Raw genomic sequence first — 15,400 nt, forward strand, 5'->3', positions numbered from 1 at the left:
CTAATTGACTTTGCGCCAAAACTTGGAGTTTTCTACTGCCAACTCACTTCCAAATAGTTGTGCGGTTCACGATTCCGTTTTTTTATTGATGAACTTGTTCAATACCACAAAATGCACAACAAAGTCTGCCATCAATATTCAGAAACAAAAAATCAACAAAATTTGAACAATAAAAAAATAACAAAAACGAAGGATGAATATTCCAACCATAGGATAATGAACTTTCTTGATGCATAACTAGCTTTCGATTGAATCTTGAAGTATAGTCAAAAATTCGACATTTTTGGAAAAAAATTCAAAAAAATTTAGTTCAAAACATTTTTGAATTTCAAACCACGGGCCGAAAAAAATCCAATTTCGGTCCGGCCCGGCCCGGCCCGTGACAAGTCTGACAGAAAGTACTTACTTATCTATGTCATAGAAACAGCGTTCATACATTTTTCTCCTTCTCAATTCTCAATTATTCTCATTTGAGAAAAAGATTGACGTTTTTATTCTACTTTTATATTTTTTCACGCGCACCATGAGAATTTTCACCCTTGAACTAGGTAGAAAAGAGCACCACGAAACCCTCCCTTTTGGCCCTTTTTTCGCGAATAACTTCTTTTAGATCGATTTTCGGACCTACCTCCAAGAGGATTTTCGATTGGCCCATCCATGCTGCGTCGAACCATATAAAAAATCAAATATTTTGGAAATAGTTCCATCCCCCTTTAATTTATTTTATCGAAGGGTGTGAACCATTGATACGTGTAAATGAATTAGTTTCAGGATTTAAATGAAAGAGATGCTTAATAAATGAGGGAAGAAATAGATAATTGATAAGTGGTAAAGGAAAGATTAGTTGGATTTAGTACAAAAAACAAAATTTGTTGGATTTAGTACAAAACAATTATCACTATTGCATTTAGATATTCTACTCTTGAAGGCCGCTGCTGACGGTTTAACTGGGAACATTCATATAACGTATCGCTGTTTCTTTTCTAAAAGCTGTTCTTTTGGAAGACTTCAAGAAGAAACCAACAAGATCGTATCTATAATATTAAAGGAAGATAATGGGGTCATCAATCGTTTCTTTTTTAAACCACACCCTTCACAACTCTCCAGATTTCATTGAAGATTATTCTTTCCGTTTTTCTCCTAAATAATGAATTTTCAATTATAATTGACTTTATTACTGACGCATAACTCTCAATTATCAAAATGAGTGTTTTTCAACTCTTCAGGTTTCAGATATTGGTTCAGAAAAAAATGAATCTTCTGAAAACTTACCAGTCGCCATTAATTATAATTTCTGCTTTTCTGTTTATCTTTATGATGATTCGATTCGATCATTTATTGGAATCTAACTACTCAATCAATCTACGGAATGTGCTGCAGATTAGGTCTGTTTTTCTTTAAAACCACTCACAATGTGATGTTCTACTTCAGGAGTCCAGAGATGAACATTCATGATTTGTTTCCTATCACGTTTTATCATTATGCATATGTAGACCACAGGCAACTAACTTGCTTTCAAGACGCATATGTTATCACTATTTCAGAACTGAGCCACCACGTCTCCGAATTTTTTCTTTGAATGGATGCCTTGGAAACAATAAGTTTCTTTATGTTGATCTATATTACAAGGATAAAATAACTCCAACAAGAATTAAAATTTACGGAATCACACTAGATGAAAACTGTCCAGCTGACTGGGCACCTACAAAATTATGCTTCTATTCTCCACACACGTTTGTATCAAATCTATCAGTGACAGAAGGATTGACGAAGGTAGGTGACACAGACCGAACTTTACTAATCGGAAAAAAGTGGAAGACAAACGAAAGTCATATAAAATATACCTATTCAGGTGGTGATTGAACTGGGACTCCGAAAAGTTGATCTGGTAATCCGAGAAATACATAAACCTGTTCAACATGGACTCACAATGTGTCTTCAACCAGTGTATTACTACTCTCAATGGCAGAATATTGTGTTGTATATTGAAGCATGGAGAGCCCAAGGAGCAACTCGTTTCATAGTTTTCTATCATTCTTCTACAAAAGACACTCGAAAAGTTCTTGATTACTATCAGGATTTGGTGAGAACACTAATGTTCGCCAAATTTCAACAACTGAATTTCAGGGTGTTATTGAATTAAGACCTTGGCCAAGTTTCGGAAATCTTCATAAAGATATTGTGGATAAGAAGCCAAACATTGACAACAATACCTTCCTGTTTTCGTATTTCCTGGCGTTGAACATATGCGTTCTCGACATCAAAACAACATTTGGAACAGTTGCTGATTTCGATGAAGTTATAGTTCCCATAAATGGTACAATGTTAGACTACGCAACAAAAGAAATGAGTGGAACTGATGTTGGAGCTCTTTTGTTTGAATCAAACTATGTTGCGATGAATCCAAGTATTTATACTTCTGACTTTTCTGGAGTATCATCTCCTAGTTTTTATAAGAAAGGTCTAACTAAAGTAAGTTTTTGTTATTGACTCCAATATAATAGTTTTTCAGTTTGTCTTCAATGTTTCTGTTATTGATTTGTGCGAAGTACATTTCGTTAAAAGTTTCATAGACAAATCAAAAATTACTAAAGATGCTGCAGGCTTAGTTCTACACATGAGATTTAACGTGAAAGACTTTGATGATGAACCAACTTCGAAACCTTTTCATTTTTTCCCGAATGACACTTCACAACATATTCAAAATATGCATAAGACAGTAGGCTAAACATGATAACATACTGCTCATTCTTCTTTTAAGATTCAAACAATTTTTGGAAGTTCTCCTCCACCAGTACCTTTGGAGTCTTTGGATGTTTTTGTTGAGTGTGGACAAAGAATGTTGTAAGAACCTCCCTTTTCCCAATAACTTTCCAACATCAACATTCAGTAAACAAGGCATGTGTCACGGTGCTATTTGCAAACCAGATATGGATGCAGTCCATGAATGGGTTTATGATAAAACGGAAGGAGTATTTTTGGCAGGGGAATACTAATCGGATTCGAAGATTCTCGTAATAATTCGCCAGATAGAACACACCAATAAATTTGTTTTTATAACAAGTGGTGCAAACTTGAAGAAAGCTATTCATAAAATTTCTTCAAAGTTTAAATGTTAAGTATTTTTCACGTTAAGTATTTTTTGTTTCATCTTCAATGAATGGTTGCCAGCGTTATCTTCCAAAATTTCGCAAATATCTCTTGATTTTCATAACAAACGGATTTCTACACAGTATAATCGAATGAAAAACTGTCTATTGATAACAATGGAACACAATGGGAAACCTTTTTCATAGCTTTTTTTCCTTTTCTTTCATGAACGTTTCTTTGTATTTTTTGTTGACTGTACCCGAAACCATTTTCTTTTTCAACTAAAATCAACCAACACACACACTACCTTCTTCTTGATCTTACAATTCACAACTTGTTGAATCAAAAACTTCTGAACTTTTTCACATCATGTTCACATGCCGGACTACCTATCTAGTATTCTTTCTAGCCTTTATATTTTTTGTAATTATTTATCTTGAAGACGTCAAAAAATCATTGGGAAGTTATTATACTGAAGTGGAGGAGGAAGAAGAGTAAGTGTCCTCAGTTCAATTCAGAATTCTCCCGTATATTCTTTCAGTGTTTTGAATGGTCAAATCAACTCATCATTTCCAATTATATTCTACCATAATGCATATGTAGATCACAGGTATTTCAAAGCTTTAGTAATCTTGTTCATACTTTTCTAGGAGCAACCCGCCACGTCTTCGGATTTTTTCATTGAATGGATGCACAGATAAAGCAAATTTTCTGATCGTCGATGTGTTTTACGAGGGAATCAAAACCCCAATCAAACTGAAAATGTACAGTGATTCTTTGGAAGGAAACTGCCCATCGACTTACGGACCAGCTAAACCATGCTTCTACGTGGCTCACACTTTCTTTGCTGAACTTACAGCAACTGGGGGAATTACCAAGGTATCTTATAAAAGAGGAGCAGAAATAGGTAGCAATCATAAAAAGATTAGAAGATTACCTAAAAGAGATTATGAGTTCAGAGAAAATAAAATGTTATATTTTTCCAGGTAATTCTTCGAATGGGAAGACGAGAAGTCCAACTTTCTATCAAAGATGTCGATAGACGATACGAAAAAGGAATCACTTTATGTCTTCAACCTGTGTATTACTATACTCAATGGCAGAATATTGTACTGTATATTGAAGCATGGAGAGCCCAAGGAGCAACTCGTTTCATCGTTTTCTATCATTCATCTACACAAGATACACGAAAAGTTCTTGATTACTATCAGAATTTGGTAGGTTTTCTTCATTATTACCCACAATTTTATTCGATTTATAGGGTCTTCTGGAAATCCGGTCTTGGCCAAACTTCGGAGACCTTCCGATAAAAGCTGCTGACAAATATCCGAAAATCGACGAAAGTGCATTCATATTTTCTTATTTCCTTGCGATGAATATATGTGTGCTTGACATAAAAACATCAGTTGGATCGATTGCTGATTTTGATGAAATAATGGTTCCACGGAATGGAACAACATTGGAATATGCATTGAAAGAGATGGTCGACACTGATGTTGGAGCATTGTCATTTGAGAATAACTACGTGGCAATGGAACCAAGTATCTATTCTTCTGACTTCTCTGGTGTCTCGAAACCAATTTTCTTTGAAAGAGGAGGCCCGAGAAAGGTTTTTAATGTCTCCTTCTATTCGAATCTCTTATTTTCAGTACATATTCAATGCATCAGTCATAGATTTGTGTCAAGTTCACTGGGTTCGAAGCTTCATAGATCAATCTAAAAAGTCCAAAAACGCCGATGGAGCACTCATACATTTGAGATTCAATGCGAAGGATTTCAAAGAGAAAAGAGTCTCAAAACCATTCCAATTCTTCCCAAGTAACACTTCACAACACATTCAGAATATGAAAACAACAGTAAGTGTTCAAACATATGTAGTATCTGAAAAACTTGAATCAGATCCGAAATATCTTTGGGACGTCCCCACCAGCAGTTCCTCTCAATGTTATAGATGTTATCAATAAATGTGTAGATCGAATTGGGTAAGTAATTTCATAACTATCAGTTGCAACTTTTTGATAAATTCCTATTTTCAGAGGAAAAGGGTTATGTCATAGCACGGGGGGACTTTGCAAAGCAGACATGGATAAAGCATACGACTGGGTGTATGACGAAACGAAGGGATTGTTTTTGTGATGGTTCAACTGGCAGTTAAATATAGTTTTCCCCATTGTTAAATGTAGTTGTTTAGAAAACAATTTTTAGGTAAAAATAAACAACTTTATTGATGATTTATTGAAGGAAGGGCTGACGCCACTAATACTTAAAAATCAGATGTATACAGAAAAAGAGGTGTGAGAAAAGTTGACAGTTAGATATTTGAAGAATTCAAAATATTTTAAATTAGTTTTAGAAGACCGGCAAGAAATTTCAATCGGAAAAGGTGAAGCAGTAGGGGATTCTATCAATTGAGAGTACGGTTGGTTATAAACTGGAGTTTAGGCTTGTTTTTATTTTCGGCATGACAGCGTAGATAATATTGGTGTCTTCTTAGAGATTTGGCAGGCGGAATGTAAGTAAATAATGCGTTTTCGATGAGTCTATAGATGTTGCAATTGGTTCTGAGACCTTTATTGTGCAACAGTACAATTATGGCTCCTTTCCAGACAAGAGAGAGGCTTCCAGTGGAGAAAGATTTTTTGAAAAAATTATTCAAACTAAAGTAATCGAACGAAAAGTATACATGCTCAAATTGGATGATCGTCGTGAAGCACTCTCTTCGTCAATCAGAGACAGAGAAACTACTCGTAGACCAGACGATCGCCATGAACTTCCTATGAGAGGACAAAGTCGAAAACTGCCATGGACAGCAGAATGTCATTCTTGCTACCTGTCAAAGTTAATACCTTACCCTTCTCACCTTTGTTCCTTCTATCATGCCACTTCTCGTTAATGCACACTCCATTTTTTACGACTATCCATAAACTACTCTCCCAGCAACTCTTATTTGTTCTCCCTTTTTCAACATTGCCGGCTCATTCAGTCGTTATATCATAAACCACTAATAATGGCGATGAGCCACACAGGTCTATGTTCATCACCCGCCTATCTTATCACTGCGAGCAGAATGACCTTTTTGTCTTCTTCTCTGATTCTCTCCCTTCACCTCTTTTTCTTTGTTCTGGTAGGACTGTAACGTAGTCATTCTATGTTCTTCTGCCACCCGTATCGTTCCATTAAACATGCTCCCACAGAACTCTGTAGACCATCAGCCACTTCCTTCCTTATCAAGTATAATCAATAATCCTATATCAGGAAATCGAATGGAAGACTTTTATTTATATGATCAATATGCTCCAAGGTAAATTTTAAAGAATTAATCAACCATTTTTTTCGTTGAGTTCGGTGTGCGAGAGGAAAACCGAGAGCATTAGTGAGAAGACGGGGGTTTAGAAAGTGAAAGAGGTGAGGATACTTCATGAATTTTTTGAAATGGAAAACATTGGAACTTTAAAACAGTAACTTACAGTAAAATAATTCGATAACATGAATAAATTTATTACCTTCAGTGAAATGAAGAACCCCATTCCAAAAAATTGCAGCCCTCTCCTCAACTACCCCGTATACCAACCTCAACACGTATTCTTCGACACGTGGCAGTACGGTACTCCTCAGCCTTTTGATGTTTTTCAAAACTATCCGTTACCCAATCCCTATACCGAACAACCGATTCCTCCAGAAGGCGTCCCACCCCAAGTGTTCCAGGAGACATTCCCAGAACAACTTCAAGAAAGTCCTCTAGAAGTGATGACAAGCTCATGCTATGAGACTTCGTATGAAACGGGTCCGGAAAATGGAAATGATTCGTCAAGCCCGGATACTGTGGTCGAAGTGAAACAGAAATCCAACTCCGCGAAGGTAAATCGTCGACAGGTTTACGTGAGAAAGGTGGTAAGGTTAAGTGTTGTTAATACCTGCTTTTGCAACTTCCCTGTGATTATATGCTGTCCGCATTGTCTAGGCTACTTATCCCAGTTTAATTGACAAAAATTATAGAACCATATTTTCCACCTCGCTCTACATTAGTAACAGAAAACAATCCATAATCCAAATTTTCTCAAAGTTCCAATTATTTCAGCCATCTCGAGACGTCGTATGTTCTAATTGTTCAACAAATGAAACAACTCTGTGGCGAAAGAATGAAAATGGGGATCTCGAGTGCAAGTGAGTCTAAATTGGGGCCAGAGTACACTGCAGCAAAAGAGTCCCAAAGGGAGTGATGATTGAAGTGCGAATGTGTGTATGTGACGAAGACCAAGACCAACTAAAATGACTGACTTGTGACCAATGTTTGCACCAATTTTATTTTTTTATTTAAAAGTTGAATGGGATTTGAAAAAGGGAAAGAGATGGAGAAGAGCGGCCGGAAATTATAGGTAGTTACCTGTTTTCTTGCTCAGTTTTTGTGTTCAAATGCGTGGGTTGACATGGCGCGTAATTGGATTGAGATCTTACATTTCTGAGAGTTCTTTGAAAAACGAAGAATTGAAATCGGGTTGGAGATCTAGATAGGAACAAATACACAACGGAAAATCTCTAATCTTGTAGGACTGTTAAAAAATGAAACAGGGAAAATGTCAAAAAATTTTCAGTGCTTGCAACTTATACTTCCGTCATAACAAAAAGAAACGTCCACTTTCTCTTCGGAAGGAGAAACCAGCCACGAGAAAAAGACAAAAGAGGAAGTAAATGAAGGACTGAAATAGTTTTTATCAACTCTCCCGCACCAATCCCGTTCCCTTATTTCTTTCCATTTCTGTCATACTACTTTCTTTTTTTCTTTTTTCTGCTCTTCTTTCCACTTTTTTCTATCCGTTCCATTTCAAGAGATTTTTACAATCAATCATTTTCGTCTGTTTTCTTCTCATTTTTTCTTCTCTGGATCATCTCCATGTTCGGCAACTTTTCCACTTCTTCCATTTTTCAACTGACTCAATTTTAACCCCATTGTAATCCTTTGTATCCTCACCCGCAGCGTCAAATAGGCTCCGCCTTTTCTCGCAAACTTTGGGTTCTTTTTCTTCTTTTTTTTTCCGCGATTCTTATTCTGACCTTTCAAACTTTCTCTCCTTTTTCTATCTTTTGGTTTTTATATTTAATGTGAATTAAACAAATAAATAGGAAATATTTTAATCATTGAATTCCCGTAACTTGGCACTATTCCACACGGAACACATCAATGAGCAAAGTTTTCAAACTTTCAGGTAATTTGAGATTTTAGTTGACGTCCCTTTCGAACCTGGCACCTGAAAGAAAATATAGAATCATTTAGCACCTTGGCGTTTCTGTTGAAACGTCTCTTGGTCAATTCTCTCGATTCTCCTCTATTTTTGTGTAATAATAACTGGTTCCGGGAAGAAAAAAAGAGCGAAGGTGAGTTTTTGAATGAGTTCATTGTTTTTGAGGAGTTTAGCATTGAGTGGAGAATAGAAAATAGAACAAAAAGAATCAAAGGATCTATCAAAGTCCAGTCTTCGCGGACTCAGAAAGTGCGCAAACTGGATCTTTTTGGGTGCAATTTTTTGAACCTTCGACTGAAATTGCGGGGAAAAAGAAATTAGTTCTCGAAGAACTCAAGTTCCTTGATACTCTATGTCTATTCATCTATTAGTAATCATTTTGAGTATGTGAAATCATTTCGCAAAAATCCGAACTTTTCGATTTGCTCGATTTCCTGAAAGCTGTGAGATTATAGACTCAGAGCTTCTTGAAATCAACTCACAAGAAACAGTACAAGCAACAACAGTTATGAGGCACATTACCCAGCTGAATTATGACACACAATTAGAAAAAATAACAAATGGTTGCGATAAATTCCCCATAACTTACAAGATGAACTTTAAAGCATCAAACACTTCTGCTTGAAATGTTCTATTTTTACCACCTACAGAACAAATGAACACATTGTCATTTTTCTCTCCCCCGGAGCCAGCAGTAAACGACTGAAAACTCCTGTTTATGTTTATTCTCTCAAGTCTCCAATTCCTGTGTTCTCGTCTGGAAACTTTGAAAAATTTAGTTCAAAAACAAAATAGACATCAGCTGACCCCAATTTTAGGAGGGGACAACTTCGGGAAAAAGCACAAAAAATTTTGGGGCTAGGGAAATTTAAGGGGAAATTTGGAAATCCTAGGCTGGGCGGAGGCAAAGGAGAGAAAAAACACACGCATGCTCCACCGACTTTATTCTCAATTTTTCCAATTTTCAGCCTTCTTCTTCCTGTTTCCTTCTTCCTCGTCCCATTTGCAAAAATTCGAAAAAAATTTTATGAGATAGGCTTCTCCCCGTCACCCATTTCTCTCTTTTTCACATAGACCATCAATCTGAGTCTCTTGATTTTTCGTGGTCTTTGACAAGGGAGGAGCTGCCGGAATCTCATCCACCACCCCGACGAGAAACATTTTTTGGACTAGCCGATAGTCGGGTGGAAAAAGAAAACGAGAGATGATCTCTCTCTCATTCTATCGCTTATTTCTCTCGAAATAATCACTGACATTTCTCAAAACTCGGATGGACGACGGGTCATATAGCCTCCTCCCAGCCATCGTCAGTTGTTTCTAAAGATTCCGATCATTGACTACTCTCTCATTCTATGTCCTCTCGATATCTAGGTACCCATTTCACACACAACTCATCATTTCTCATGACATATTTTTTCTTTAAAGTTTTTTTTCTTTTCTTTAAATTTCGTTCTTTTCTATCCTTTCTTAAAAACACTCAAAAACATTCTATGATCAATTGTGTTTTCAGAAATGATCTTTATCAATACGAGACCTGTGGATGAGAATGCACAATGTGAACGGAGGCCTTCGAAAGCTCCAAGTCACTCTGGACACGGTCATCCTCACGACGGAGCCGCGCATGTTTTGGTAAGTACATGTTTTCCATTTTGCACTGTTTCAATCCAATTCCATTTCAATGAAAAACACAAGTTTATCCGTAATTAGACCTAAAGTTTAATGTTTTTCAGAGGCTCTCCTTATCACTGATTCTCTTCTACGTCCTCGTCTCAATCTTCCCAGCAATCTTTTTCTATCCAGTATCACTTTTGAGTATGCTCGTTCCAGTTCTTGCTCTTTTCTTTGCTTTATGCTCAATTCGTGGTGACTATCATAGTACTCAATGGCCCATTATCTTCATTGCTCTCATCGGAATGCTTCTCAAAATCGCTGCTATTGTTGTATATATTTCTCTGTTTCCTTTGAAAGACTACTCAAGAAAACCAGGCAGGGGACCTCGTGAGTTTTTGGTTTTTAGTGTTTTGAAGTCCAGGAATAAATAAAAAATTTCAGAGAGAACAGAAGCAGAGATGAAGCACTATCGCACTGTGTTTTTTATCATTCTTTCCACTGTTGAGTTCTTCGTTCTTATCATTGGAATCTGTCTGAAATGGCAATTAGTGACACTTCATCAAAGAGAACAAATCCAGAAAAGGGCACGTTTTTTGAAAAAAAAAAGAAGATAAGAAAACATTAATTTTAAAATTTCAGAGATCTACTCTTGTCTCAAACCGGCCTCTTATCGAAGGAGCTGAAACAAGCTCAAGTGGTCCACGCAGATCTCTTCAAGTTTAATTCTTTTCCGATGTTTTGAAATTATTATTTTGTGAGAAAAGAGAAAAAAAAGAACCGAAATCAGATTTTCAAAATCCAGTGTTGTTCTTCAATGAAAATGATAGATTGGCTTGTGAAGAAAGCAAGATCCAGATTTTTAATACAATTACTTTTTTTGATTTCGATTCAACTTTTTCTCTTTTTTCTTTTTTCCTCCCCTTTTTCACCCGAAATCCAACCATGAGCTCTCCATGATCTCCTACTTTTCTCTCACCTCTCTTTCTCCGTTTCTCTAGATTTTCATTTTTACGGTGTACATAAAGAATTTTTATAGCCAATGTTGTTTTGTTTTGAATTTCTAGACACACCGAATTGAATGAATGCTGCCTTCGGGGTATGCGACATTTTTATTGATGCGTATCGAAGAAAACGATTGGTTGAATAGAATGTAGGCATATTGATAATTTCAGGGTTAACATTGTTTTTTATCCATGGATGGCCTTGTATTCGGCTGAACGAGCCCCATCAATCTCACATTTAGTGTACGGATTGGTGAATCTGACATGGCAGCAGCCTTTGAACGAACATGAATGACATCCTCCACAACGAGTATCCTCAGCTGGACCACCACTTCCAGCACATTCTCCACGATCGTTACAGTATATTTCAGCATTGATGAGTTGGAGAAGAGTGAGAGCAAGAATAACGACAATGAATAACTTCATCCTGAAAATGGATCTTTAGAATGGATAAGGTGGAGTCTGAAATTATTTTATTGAAAAAAGGGATGAGACATTTTTTAAACTTGAAAGTTACTATGCTGGAAATTAGCGGTACCTGGAAGCATTTATACTAATTTTCAGCAGAGGAATCATGGAACATCAGACTACAGACGAACGATGCAACATAGAACTGGTCCTTATTTTCATAACTTGTTTTTCTTTTGATCAAAGTTCTAACGATACGGTCAGTGTTCAATAAAAACAAATCATACTGTATATTTGTATGTAGTTTGACTTTCAGCAGGAAACAACTGAATTATCAACAACAAGCTGATTTCCAACGTAACTGAAATAGTGCCAGTGCTAAGAAATAACATTTGACATCATTACGCAAATTCGTAAGAAGCTTAACTGTTTTTGTTTTCAAGATAAACTCAGTAAATTTTCAGGCTCAGAACAGTATTATAATCATGACATGGATAGTGAGTGGGAAGATTCCGTTCCCATCAGTCACTTTCTCAGAACTATCTTTATCGTTTGATCATTTCCTTGCCAGTCCTGCTATTCGTTACAGTTCTGTCCACTCCGAACAAACTAGAGACACATTTGTTTTCAGTTTCTATGTTTTTGTAATATCAACTTTCAGATCTTGAAATTTTGATTTGATGTAAATATTTGTTAAAAAGGAACCAGTTTTACTACAATAAGCATGATGTTCTGTTGATTTTTCTTCCCGAAAAGAGTATATAAAGGCCCGATTGAGGTTCTATGTCATCTCATTCACCAGATTTAATTTCAGCCTATTTTTTTCTGAAAATTACTGATCTATTTTTCAGAATGAAGTTTCTAATTGCTCTGTTCTTCGTTTTTGCCCTTCTCCAACAAGCTTTGGCTGATACAGATACTGTTTGCGAAGGTTGTCATTCATGTACCTATAAAGGATGTTGCAACGTGCGATACACTAATCCCTACACCACATGTCACATTAAAGGATCGACTTCTGAAGTGTACAAAGTGCTTCATAGAGAATAAAAACAGAGCAGCACAACGTTTCCTTTTCAATCTTCATTTCTGTTCTTTTTGTTTGGTGAAATAAAGTTTTTTTTCAAAGAAGAACGATAATTTTCAAGTGTTCAGAACTTTATATTTTTTCTGTTCTTGGTTATCAAATTTTCCAAAAGCTCCAGACGGGTCTAAGTTTCTCTATTTAATCCTCCAGACATATCATCATAAATTACTGATTTCTGTCACCTTATCCAGTCTGCAGTCTGATGTATTTGTCACCAATTATAAAATTTCTAACGCATATGCTATCAAAAATAACTTATTTTCGGATGCACATATACGAAAAAGCTCACCTGAGAGCATCCCGCCTCTCATATTTTCTATCAAACCACTCCCTTTCCAATCAACAAAAATAGCTTCTTTGATAAAAACTTATATTCTCTTGGTATTGGTACTACAGCTTCATGAGATTCTTGTATCTTCTTTCGGTTCTGGTGGTTATTCACGTAGCACCGTTTGAACAATACACCGAATACTTCCGGTTCACCGGTGAAGGAATTGCTTACATCGAGGATCCTGATGTACCAATGAAGTGAGTTTTTGAAAAATAAATTAGTATTTCTCCTCTTTTGCAGAATTGGAAGCACCACCTACTATTGGGATGGACATTTCAAGGCAACCATCGGAAGACCAGTTCTTTGTGAAATTAAAATTGATTCGTACGTCTGGCCGTTTGGAGACGTCCGATATGAAAATGGAACGAAACCAATCGCATTGAACTACGCTTGTCCAGAAAAATATAACTGTGGAGTGATGACTTGTCTATCGGATGATATAAGATCCCCTTTGATTATTTCTGTGTAAGTTACGAATTTTTCATCAAAAGTCTGAATACTTCTCAGAATCATTATTCTCTGCGTGGTTGTCGGAATTCTCAATATCTGCTACTGTTGTCGAAAAGTGGAAGAAGAAGAGTATCTCGAAATGGCAGAACGAAACGGAATGGTTCTCTCTGCAATTGATGAAGAAGGCATTGTTGATGATGGAGTTACCGAGAGTTTTATAGATGAGGATTCCAAAGAGCACGTCTTCATTCCACCAACGGATCTCATCGATAGAGATATTCCATAACGCTTATACTTCTCTCACTATTTTTGTCAAAATTCCAATAAAAGCGTACGAGAATTCGTTATTTGTATCCGTTCATCTGATAAAAAGTTGTATTCGTCGTACAGTGAAAACTACAAAATCCACATGGGAGTTTCAGTTATTAGAAAAATTCCAACAACAGAAATGAACTCCGAATAACAAAACTACAAATAACATCAAGTTTTTATTTTCCCTTATGAGCGCTTACGTATTGAGTTTACGGAGTCTGATAGGTCTAAATTTTACTTCATTACTGTGTTGATGGAACACCTCCAGATTCATGTCGAACTGTAATCAGTATTAAATTTCTCTAATGCCTAGACGGCTATAATCATATTGACTTTCTTATTTCTTTTTCCCAACTTGTTATATAGAGAACGAAGTTGTTTCGGACTTCAATAACATTTTCTCGAACCCTTGAGCACATAACGTCACATGCTTTCCAACGAGCTAGGCAACAAGGACACGTCGTCAAAAAACGGATTTATAATTGGCATTTGTTTGAACACAGGCACTCCACTTTCCATATTTCATTCAATTTCAACGACTTCATTTTTTCGAATCTCCACGGAAACATCCTCCCAACGGCCAGCCTTGCTCCCAACATTTCCCTTCACTCTTCTCTTTTTTATGTCGTTGTTCTTGCATTTTGCCATCTGGTTCCTGATTATTTCTTGCACTGTAATTCTTCTCATTCACTTCGCTTGCATCGTATACCCCGTATTCTTCTGGAACGCCATTGAAAGACTCCGTCGTCGTTTTCGTTGTTTGGAGAGGGATCCGAGATTCCGGGAGGTTGTCCACGACTTCATTGCTATCTACCAACCAGCACCTCCTTCACCAAACAATTCGGACAGTAGTGTGGTTATCACTGTCCAACCAAACCCTGAGAATTGATTCATTCTGTTCTCTATATTATCTCCTCTTGCTGAACTTGTATTTCTCAGAAGTCAACTACAAATCGATCTCCCACTTCTCCTCTGTTTTCCTCTTCACATCTCGTTATTTTTCATCAATCTAATTTCATTCCAACCAAGACCAATGCATCGTCTAACACCTATTCTCCTATCGCTCTCCGCCCTGTTTGCGTTCGATGTACCATCACCTGTAACCTATCGCAATGAGACCAAACTGAATGTAACTGTTATTCACGATCCAGCAGTGCCGTTCGCGTAAGTTGGAAGACAATACGTTTCAACCCAATAGTCCGAAAATAAGAACAATGAATATTGAATGTAACACTAATTGTATGTGAACGTCTCCAAATTTTCAGTCGTTTCGGGATGTTGTACTACTGGCCCGGACACTACAAACACTCTCCGTCCACACCCAAGAAATGTATCTTTCTGAAAAATCATCCTGACTGGCCATTTGGAGAATATCTCTATTCTAACGGAACAATCGTGTCAGGTGTGGAATTCGGATGTGAAACTGATGAGTTGTGTAGAAAGTATAAATGTGATCGATCGATCACACTTGGACTGATTTGGTGAGTTCCTAGTTTCCTTGACTGTGTTAAAATTCGGAATTATAATATTTCAGGTGTGTACTCCTTCTGATTGCATCCATTATATCAATTGGAATCATAATTCGATACATGATCGGACGGACAGAAGAAGAAGATGAGAGAGCACAGGTCAATCAGGATACCGAAATGAGATCAGTCTACATCCCAATTGTGGTGGTTCATCAAGACTCGAATGGATGTTTGGACGTTCCACCGATGCATCCTACGAATTTCGAATGATTCTGTTTCTATAATTGATTGAGATATTAGAAACTCTCATTCTGTTAATAAATAAGTCATGTTGAAAAGTGTTTTTAAACTGTCTCAAGACTGCATGACCTCACTTTCAGGTCCTTTGGTACTTCGATTTTCAT

The 15,400-nt window shown here is 36.8% G+C and overlaps 8 protein-coding genes across 8 annotated transcripts; 7 read left to right on the forward strand and 1 right to left on the reverse strand.

Annotated features, from left to right (window-relative positions):
• Positions 1–1,317: 1,317 nt before the first annotated feature.
• On the forward strand, positions 1,318–2,996 carry GCK72_019313 (uncharacterized protein; the record flags this gene model as incomplete). Its single annotated transcript, XM_053732970.1, has 6 exons — positions 1,318–1,385; positions 1,545–1,773; positions 1,853–2,083; positions 2,128–2,472; positions 2,762–2,844; positions 2,891–2,996. 6 exons carry the CDS (start codon positions 1,318–1,320, stop codon positions 2,994–2,996), a joined length of 1,062 nt encoding a protein of 353 aa, XP_053581883.1.
• Positions 2,997–3,459: 463 nt separating this feature from the next.
• GCK72_019314 (uncharacterized protein) lies at positions 3,460–5,226 on the forward strand (the record flags this gene model as incomplete). Its single annotated transcript, XM_053732971.1, has 8 exons — positions 3,460–3,584; positions 3,632–3,700; positions 3,861–3,969; positions 4,077–4,307; positions 4,352–4,631; positions 4,765–4,946; positions 4,990–5,072; positions 5,127–5,226. The coding sequence occupies 8 exons, from the start codon at positions 3,460–3,462 to the stop codon at positions 5,224–5,226; spliced, it is 1,179 nt and encodes a 392-aa protein (XP_053581884.1).
• Positions 5,227–5,773: 547 nt separating this feature from the next.
• On the forward strand, positions 5,774–7,779 carry GCK72_019315 (uncharacterized protein; the record flags this gene model as incomplete). Its single annotated transcript, XM_053732972.1, has 4 exons — positions 5,774–5,928; positions 6,633–6,948; positions 7,169–7,254; positions 7,683–7,779. 4 exons carry the CDS (start codon positions 5,774–5,776, stop codon positions 7,777–7,779), a joined length of 654 nt encoding a protein of 217 aa, XP_053581885.1.
• Positions 7,780–9,842: 2,063 nt separating this feature from the next.
• Positions 9,843–10,664, forward strand: GCK72_019316 (uncharacterized protein; the record flags this gene model as incomplete). The annotated part of the gene is made up of 4 exons (XM_003115640.2): positions 9,843–9,959; positions 10,061–10,328; positions 10,383–10,525; positions 10,581–10,664. The coding sequence occupies 4 exons, from the start codon at positions 9,843–9,845 to the stop codon at positions 10,662–10,664; spliced, it is 612 nt and encodes a 203-aa protein (XP_003115688.2).
• A 464-nt stretch (positions 10,665–11,128) lies between these two features.
• GCK72_019317 (uncharacterized protein) lies at positions 11,129–11,368 on the reverse strand (the record flags this gene model as incomplete). Its single annotated transcript, XM_053732973.1, has 1 exon — positions 11,129–11,368. One exon carries the CDS (start codon positions 11,366–11,368, stop codon positions 11,129–11,131), a length of 240 nt encoding a protein of 79 aa, XP_053581886.1.
• A 1,466-nt stretch (positions 11,369–12,834) lies between these two features.
• GCK72_019318 (uncharacterized protein) lies at positions 12,835–13,501 on the forward strand (the record flags this gene model as incomplete). Its single annotated transcript, XM_003115534.2, has 3 exons — positions 12,835–12,962; positions 13,006–13,230; positions 13,273–13,501. The coding sequence occupies 3 exons, from the start codon at positions 12,835–12,837 to the stop codon at positions 13,499–13,501; spliced, it is 582 nt and encodes a 193-aa protein (XP_003115582.2).
• A 648-nt stretch (positions 13,502–14,149) lies between these two features.
• On the forward strand, positions 14,150–14,416 carry GCK72_019319 (uncharacterized protein; the record flags this gene model as incomplete). Its single annotated transcript, XM_053732974.1, has 1 exon — positions 14,150–14,416. The coding sequence occupies one exon, from the start codon at positions 14,150–14,152 to the stop codon at positions 14,414–14,416; it is 267 nt and encodes an 88-aa protein (XP_053581887.1).
• Positions 14,417–14,560: 144 nt separating this feature from the next.
• On the forward strand, positions 14,561–15,266 carry GCK72_019320 (uncharacterized protein; the record flags this gene model as incomplete). Its single annotated transcript, XM_003115439.2, has 3 exons — positions 14,561–14,691; positions 14,793–15,008; positions 15,062–15,266. The coding sequence occupies 3 exons, from the start codon at positions 14,561–14,563 to the stop codon at positions 15,264–15,266; spliced, it is 552 nt and encodes a 183-aa protein (XP_003115487.2).
• Positions 15,267–15,400: the final 134 nt, after the last annotated feature.

This window comes from Caenorhabditis remanei, chromosome V, assembly GCF_010183535.1.
Source record: "Caenorhabditis remanei strain PX506 chromosome V, whole genome shotgun sequence".
NCBI lineage: Eukaryota > Metazoa > Nematoda > Chromadorea > Rhabditida > Rhabditidae > Caenorhabditis > Caenorhabditis remanei.